Source organism: Mizuhopecten yessoensis, unplaced genomic scaffold (assembly GCF_002113885.1).
Source record: "Mizuhopecten yessoensis strain PY_sf001 unplaced genomic scaffold, ASM211388v2 scaffold10479, whole genome shotgun sequence".
NCBI lineage: Eukaryota > Metazoa > Mollusca > Bivalvia > Pectinida > Pectinidae > Mizuhopecten > Mizuhopecten yessoensis.
The window spans coordinates 927,742-936,870 of NW_018408567.1; the positions used below are offsets into that span (position 1 = coordinate 927,742).

The window sequence follows — 9,129 nt, forward strand, 5'->3', positions numbered from 1 at the left end:
AACGCCACCTGGCTGAATCGCCGGTATATGAATCCCGGTATATATGAAGGGGAGTAACTCTAGATCTGCTAAAACCTATCGGGGTGGTAATACAGAGAAACCCAGCTAACATCTCTGCTGATCTGTCAGCAGGCTTTATATATTTATTGTGTGACAGGGCAAACACTTTAATTGTTCCAACCACATACACAATGGAGTTAGCAGAAAACTTTTAATTTACGTTTGCAAATTGCCCTAGACGATATCAATAAACATTAAAGAGCACAGGAGCCTGTTAAACATTAATAATTACAGAATCAAATACAAAAATACCTATAATATGCTAAACAAATAGACGCATATTATAGGTATTCTTTGTATTACTGTTAATATTAATATTTGACAGAATTTCAGGCTCCTGTGACAATAGGAGGCTTATAGAATCGCAACATTTAACGACGAAAAGCTTTTCGGCAAGGTTATTCAAATCAGAGACGTATAATGTCCCTGTTGAAATACACGTAACACGGTTATATATGACGGAATACTCTGTATCATGCTTTTTAGTGTTCAACGTAGAATAAAAAGATACCATGATGTAAAAAAATAGAGCTTCTAAATACGAAATTACAATTATAATTATGTATATTTATATTATGAGATGGCTGTAAAAGGATTGTAATTCATGTACATATTTTATGTATGTTGTCAGAACAAACCTGTGCATCTGTAAATATAAGATATATTTTCTATAAATCAAATATATCCAACGACATAAACTTTTAACACATTTTGGGGAACATGATAGGTGTACATTACAGACTATAACCTATAAACGTTCACACTAAATACAAACAAAGACACTTTGCTCGTGTTATTATTGTTTATCCAAATAAGCCTTCTAAGATAATAATACTCCACGATAATGACATCATGATTTGCCCATTTCACCTCCGTTAAATATCAGAAATGTGTATTAATGTACAAAGGATTAATTACCTCGCTCCGAACTGTGTCGCGATGATGTTCGAATTATGTCAAATATATGCCACTTATGAACACAACTCTCTATGCCAAATGTATGCCACTTATGAACACACCTCTCTATGTCAAATGTATGCCACTCATGAACACAACTCTCTATGTCAAATGTATGCCACTTATGAACACAACTCTCTATGCCAAATGTATGTCACTTATGAACACAACTCTCTATGTCAAATGTATGCCACTTATGAACACAACTCTCTGTGTCAAATGTATGCCACTTATGAACACAACTCTCTATGTCAAATTTACTACTCATGAACACACTCTGCTTAGTTGTTGTCCAAACTGCGCGTCTTTTATAGGAAATAGTTTCTTCCTTATAACTTTGTTGTAAATATTTGGTGTTTATTCTATTGTAATACATGCTTGACTGCATTGTTTTTTCAAATACAATCGTACGTAAAATGCATTTTGGAAGATCCTAAAACGTTTTTAAATAAAGTTATTACTAAAAGCACAATAAACATCATCAGTTGTTATATAGATATATGGGTGGTCGGGTGGTGCAGTGGGTAGCGCACTTGCCTTTCACCAAGGCGGTCGGGGTTAGATTCTTTTGACATTGAAAATGAAAGGCTAGTGATCTGTTATCTAGTCTAAAAAGATGTGAGAGCAAATCCACAATGTGTAACAACTATTCGCCCAATACTAGTTTATGTCCAGTGCATTAGCCAACAATTCCCTGCTTAAAGTTTCGCGTACTATATCATACAGTCAACTGTTTTGCTGACATGTATAACCACCTTTTAAGTATATGATTCTGTAAATGTTTATAGAATACATTTTCACACCTGTAGCGACTTTCATTTACTACACAACAATGTATAGAGATGCACACATACAACTAACCTGTAATGCGTTCATGATACACACAGGTGACTAGGTCGCCATACTCAATATGTTCTTTACAGAGGCTAGGAAGACTAAGACCATTTCAAGTTGATTTTATTTACACATACATACATTTAAATTACGTTTACTCAGATATATAAAAACAAAGCACCTATACAGTCAAAATCTTTTCCATACAGTTCTTATTTCTAAACATCCTCACATCAAGACAATCAATATCCCATCCGTTACCTTTTTACATTTTTTCTCAATACTGAGTGTCAATGTCAATAACATATATTTTTTGTCTTTTTTTTTAATGTGAAATATCCACGAAATAAAACAAGAAACGTTGACAAAAAGTGGTCATCTGGCTGTTGTAAAGTTTTCGTGTGATCTTAAATATCGAGAGAAAGAGAGTAAAAACATCAATAATTTCCAGTATGGGAGTCCCAAGTGTCATTGATACTATGTGCTAGTAAGTCGTTGATGGAGTTCAAGCTTTGGAGTACGGCATGTTCTCGTCATAACGTCGACAGACCTTTGTCAAGTCTCTGTTAAAGATCTCAGTACTGGACCAATGAGTGTCGTCCTCACCAACTGTTTATAACATTACAAACAGGCCTTTGTTAAAGTTCCCATTATGGAGTGTTCTCATTGACAGTTTAAAATTGTGGCAGATCTTTGTTAAAAGTTAGTAGTACAGGATCAGCGAGTGTTTTCAAAGACTTGTATAACGTCATTAGGTCTTTGTTCAAGTTCCCAGTATGGCACCAACGAATGTCCTCACTGACAGTTTATACACATTGCAGATAGACGTTTGTTAAATGTTATAACGGTGACAGTTCATTGATAAAGATTCCAGTATGCGACCATCGAGTGTTTTCATCAACAGGCCCAGTATGGGTAACCAAGTGTATTCATCGACTGTTTATAACGTTGGCAGGTCTCTGTTATGTTCCAGGTAAAGGACCACGGAGTGTTCTCACTTCACTCTCATTTAACGGAAGCCGAGTGTCTCTTATAACGATACAAGATACTTAGATAGTATTAAGACAATGAGAAACTATCTTCACCTAGACAATGAAGTCCTGCTAAAAAACTGTAAGCTTTTTATGATTGAAGCGATTCTGTTTGTGTTGTTGGATAGCACTGCCTGACGTCATCAGACGCTGTAGGTAGTTTTCCGTCGACGTGATCTTTTGTCGGACCCTGCTGGCCATGTTCTTGTCTCTGTAAGTAGACAACATCACCGATCGCATTTACACACTACACATAGACTTGCTGTTAAATGATTCAAAGAGGGACCGAGAAATGGCCAAAATGACAGAAAACCTATCACCAAGTACCTACTGCTTACTGACTAAACCACCAAAAGATGGATGCAAATGAATCAAAATCCATTCAATCCTATACTTAATCAAGTTGACATGACAAGTTATTGGAAATTTGGCGGAACACTTTTAACCTTTTCTCAGTGTTTCATAATGAAGTGTCAAGCGTATGTGACCTCAAATACGTACCTACGCCGACTTATCAAGTAAAAAATTTATAAAAGAACGCTCGACCAAATAAGTTTCATCTGCTGTCGTGAAGGACGATTCCTCTACCACGATAGTGAAAGGGTAAATGCTCGGGGTAGGAGAAACTAGGACGGGGGGACATACAACAGTCATTTTAAACTGGACGATATATAGCGTCAATGTTGTAAGGAATTCACAATCATGGTTGTTCAACACTATTTCTGAAATTTTAGAAACAACAAGAACTCTTACTTTTTTTTTTTTAAATTTGAAAACCTAGTGTCTTTATACAGTTTGAAACTTACTTAACCTTTTCACCCCTGTGTAACTTTAGTAGACTCTACCGTGCATTGATATGGATGAGTCCATTATGGTGTACAGTGGTTAAAGGGTTAACAAGAGTTAGATAAACATGATAATCAACCATTACGAGTTTGGGGAACTTCTATTTATCTCAGTCATGTACTTAGTGGTGGCAATAAGCATATCCAGATTAAACGTACCTTAGTTCGTTCCGTGCTAAAGATACCTTCAACTTTTCTAATTCCCTTTTCACATTTTTTATTTCTTCGTCTGTTTTCATCAACTGAAAAATAAATATACAGTATAGCAATGCTGTTCTCCTAATGACTGACACGAATAGCCACATACTACACGTAACTGGGGTACGCGTCGATCCAAATGAATGTATACAATACACGAAGCACCGGATTTTATAAGTTTAAAATCAGAAAACGGAGAAAACGAATGAAATAATGGTTGAACGATAAATCTGCATAAAAAGCACGACTTACTTGGATGTTTAGATGCCTCTCAGACTTGGCTTTAAGGTCCTGCTCGGATATATTGCGGTTGGCGCTACTGGAACTTGACTCACTGCTGGGTTTATTCTGATCATGTGACACCAGGTCCTTCAGGTTTCCTAGAAAAGATATATACGATTAAAGGTTAACTAACTCGAAGTCTGTTTGGTATGCTTCCGGATGCTGATTGCAAGGTGCCCAGTGTTCAAATATATGTAATGCCGATAGCCGACAATCGAATCGTCATAAAACGTGACACCAGTCCTGCCAACCACCTAACGCTACGACTATAACACCACGAACACGTACTTTTCTATACAAGAGTATGTACACAGCACACAAATTAGTCTGGTTAGCCTCAGACTCGGGGGGGGGGGGGGGGGGGGGGGGCACAGATTGTTATCCATTCTACATATTTAAGAAATTCGCCAACTTTAAAAAAAAAAAAATCGAGAAAAGAGTTTTAATTCCCCAGCGTTGATTTTCTGTCCTTAATTTCAAGACGACTCATCGGGTCATAATTAGGACTCACAATACAGGGTCTGAACTACATATACATACAAAGTGCACGTTGAATAACATATACTTTTAAACTGTATGACGGACTGTTGAACACTATTTATATTGTACATTGCATGAAGTGCTTTTGAGTATTTTCATAAAGTATAAAGGGCACTAGGTAGAAGATGTGTTAAGTTCTGTGTCACTTCAATTTTGTCCTGTTTTGTTTTACTGTGTTATCATATGTTTTATAACAAATAGTCTGAAGACAATACAGTCCGTAACAGCAAGGACAGTCAATATATTCTCCCACACTTCAAAGATGCATTCCAGCTTTGCTAGTGGAAGGACAAACCTGCTCTTACCTACTTCATTAAGGACAGTAACACGCGTAATTATTCTTAAACCGTCATCATCGCGTTATCACTTTGTGCAGCATAACCAGGTTCGTATCATCAAGTTTTTAACCAAAGCATCATCCTTAACTTCAAAGTATTCACCCTCGGGTTGAGGTTTCTCTGCCCACATCACCTAAGATTGATATATTCTATAAGTTACACTGGTGCAGTCAGCAATAGCAAGGACTAATATACTTAACCCTGAGTCTGTAAACAACAGCAAAATAAAAGGACAAGTAATTTGGTCGCATTGACTCCCCACACAATACAAGGAAAGCCATAAGAGCGCACTGACTCTGTCCTCAGGAGTTGCACAGATAAGTAAAGTAAAGGATATATAGTAGCACTGATTCTGTCCATAACACCAAGGAACAGCAGCACTCATCCCACTTAGTACGTTAAACGTAGATTGCAATGAGGGTCTGGTACTTCACATACATATCTGAACGTCCCAAACTGAATAACAGCACGGCGTTAATGTATTCCTGTCTGCTGTAAGGTCTCAAGCTCAGCAGATTCATGTAACAACATACTATCGCGTCTGGAGACGTGATCCTTCCGAGATAAACAACACCTCTCCGAGACAATGAAAAAATGAATTTTCCAAAGCAATGCTAAAAATTACATCTCTACTAGATAATGAGTTAAATAACATCGCTCCGAGATAATGAGATAGATACCGTCTTGATAACATCGCTCCGAGATAAAGAAATAGATACCGTCTCGCCTAGATAATGAGATAAATAACATCGCTCTGAGATAAAGAGATAAATAACATCGCTCCGAGATAAAGAGATAAATAACATCGCTCCGAGATAAAGAGATAAATACCGTCTCGCCTAGATAATGAGATAGATACCGTCTTGATAACATCGCTCCGAGATAAACAAATAGATACCGTCTCGCCTAGATAATGAGATAAATAACATCGCTCCGAGATAAAGCGATAGATACCGTCTTGCCTAGATAATGAGATAAATAACATCGATCCGAGATAAAGAGATAAATAACATCGCTCCGAGATAATGAGATAGATACCGTCTCGCCTAGATGATAAGATAAATAACATCTCGCCTAGATAATGAGATAAATAGTATTTCGTCTATATAAATAAGATAAATTACAACTCTCCGATACAACATAAGTTATATCTTAGAAATGATTAAAAGGAATAAATGTCAATGTGAAGCCTGTCAATATAGATAAAATAGGACATTATCGACCGCAGCTTTCATCCTTCGAAGGGCTCTTCAGGTTTATTTCAGAAGGGCAACGTCAGGATACCACAGTTACGTGTTATCCCACTACAATAGTAACGTGACGTCACAATGTACTTATTTTTTAAGTAACAATACAATTTACAACACCACAGCACCTCAAGAGAATGAAATAAGAAACACTTCGCCTAGAAAGGGAGACTAAAACACTTCTAGGAGATAATAAAATCAACAATATCTCTCGGAGATTGTGTGAGAATAAATAACACCCTTCTAACACATCCCTTTTGAAATAACACCAAATAAAGAGGCAGCAGGCAAAATCTTTTAAGACATTTTTGTCCAAAAATATCTTATTCATTCGACGCTTGTTTTTATTGATCACTAAAGGAACCTCATCTCATTCACACAAAACAACCACGGGTTTGCATTATGTATGTATCTTATATAGAGTACGCAATCAACAGCATAACGGGATTAAATATTCATTGATGTATGACTCGGTGACCTAATTAGTTCAAGTGCACACTGTTGTAATATGTTGGCATACTATGGCTCAAAATGTTACCCCATATCACTACCACAATGGCCAGTGTTCATATTGGTGGCAAAATTAGTCGTTCTGTTGCCTTATCTCATTATTCCGGGGTTTTCACAGCAATAGAGATTGCAGAACGTTCCCATAAATATTTTTTAACAGTCAGACACGGGGCGAATAGCGCATGTACTGGCCAAATACCACAACCCAGGGATTTAATGAACTGTAAATATAGCCCACGTTGGCATTTTACCCTAGCCAACGTTCGAAGTTGACATTGAAACTCAACACAATAAAAGAATAATAAAAAAAGGTTTGTCTACATAATATACCTAAGTATGATTTTTCTAGACATTGGTTTCCGTCAGTTAATGTTGTTTGTCAAGGTTAATTTTATTAAGACACACTTAAGTAATCCATCAAAAGTACCTACTAATGGCTAAAAGTCGGGATCCTCGGTATTATGACACTGAAGATTCTTTTTAAAACCTTTAACCTTGTAAAGCCCATGTTGACTTTTGACTCCAGTCAGCGATCTCTAGATGCTCGAAATCAATTCCTAAATTAATATCAACTACGATAGCTATCCTAACCGTTTGTTTCGGCTGCACTCTATTATCCCCCAGTTTTCTTATCGTGCGCATACCGTGCAGACTTGCTCCACACACCGCATATTGGGGAATGTTTTGGATCCAAAAACTATAGATCCTATTGTGAAAGTCTTTCAACATATTTGACCCTTGTGACGTTGAAAATAGGTCAATGTCATATATATATAAAGCAAGTTTACAGCAATCCATCCTGCTGGCCAAATACTCTTAGTGTTATAAAACTAAAGAAGATTTAAAATTTTATACTCTCTATAGCCATTGTTGACCTTTGTCCCAAGCAAGCGCTGGGTGTGACCATTTACAACCAATAACTAAAAGATTCACATTGCTGATCTACATATGGTACGATAGTACCATGGCTCTACACCGTAGATATTGACTCTGGGTATTTTTGTTTTCGTGCCAGGCGAGCTGAAACATTACATTTTGAAGCGACGTTGTTAGAACGGTAATATTGTACCTTGCGTTTCATCTGATAACACCACGAGTTAATAATTGCTCAAGTACATGACAAAGAATCATAATTTATTAAGTTATTAAAAGTGCCGATCACCGTTACACACATATTCAACTGTAGCTTTTTCAATATTGTCTCTTCCAGCGGGTAAAAGGCCCAGACAACAAACTTCAATATAAGCGACTTTCATTTGCTATCTCCACCGATCCATTCTTTATGATTAACTTACATAAATGTATAGCAACATTTCAATGGGTTATTATATATCCCCAGTGGTAAGGGAAATTCAATGCATTATTCTAGACAAACATGCTCACTCATAATTTATTCTTCACAAACATACAAAGGTATACAACACAAATATTCGTCCGTCTACGTTTACATCACAAAGAGGAACAAAATCAGTTACCTTGATCTCTAGATATCTATTAATGTTGTACAACATTAAACTACGTTTTATGAGCCAACGCAATACAGTGCACAACCCTTTACTTTGATTTAAAAGGAGATACAATGTATTCATGTTTGTTTACTTAGAGACAGGATTTCTTTTCATGGGAACTTTCCTCGTGTGAATGAACCAGGACAATAATGCGAAATTAAATATATAATACCGAGCAAAGTCACTGTGAAATGACATTTTCGTACGCACTACTCATCTTGTTGTAGCTAACATGCAGTGTGTCTTCAGAACATTCACATTGCAACACGAATCGTTCTACTGTTTTAATATTAGAGTATAATTCGAGTAAGCTCACTTGGAAACATTCCGATAATTATGGAAAGTTTAGATAATATATTAGGATTCATCTCAAATGTAATGGGGATGACATTTCATCGAGGGATGATAGCACACAATGTAGCAGGCTTTAGATTGTTAAACCACATTCGGTTAAAATATTGTACATATTTCTCGTGGAACTGTTAAATAACAAGGCACTACAAACGATACAAATCTCCTTGCTTAAATAGAGTGATTACGTATTAGATACATTGAAAAGCACTTAACTAAATATGTATCACAAGGTATATTAAGCTTCATCATCTGACAATAAAATCCGTATTCCACTATTTGATCAAAATCAGTTCACAAAATATTTTCTAAAAATACTGTAGCAATGACTTTGACCCTGGTCTTGACCTTGATATCCTTAAAAATTATTCATTTTAATACACTATTGCCTGACAAAGATAGATACAAATCTGTTCAAAAATAAAGTC

General features: G+C 36.3%; 1 protein-coding gene across 1 annotated transcript in view; it reads right to left on the reverse strand.

Moving 5' to 3' along the window:
- Window positions 1-1,963: 1,963 nt before the first annotated feature.
- Window positions 1,964-9,129, reverse strand: part of LOC110460785 (zinc finger CCCH-type with G patch domain-containing protein-like) — a 31,085-nt gene continuing 23,919 nt past the window's right edge. Inside the window, exons 11-13 of the mRNA XM_021513933.1 lie at window positions 4,178-4,305; window positions 3,887-3,969; window positions 1,964-3,093 (exon numbers count right to left, since the gene is read on the reverse strand). Coding sequence (XP_021369608.1) covers window positions 2,955-3,093; window positions 3,887-3,969; window positions 4,178-4,305 — 350 coding nt within the window. The 3' untranslated portion in view covers window positions 1,964-2,954. The remainder of the gene's footprint in view (window positions 3,094-3,886; window positions 3,970-4,177; window positions 4,306-9,129) is intronic.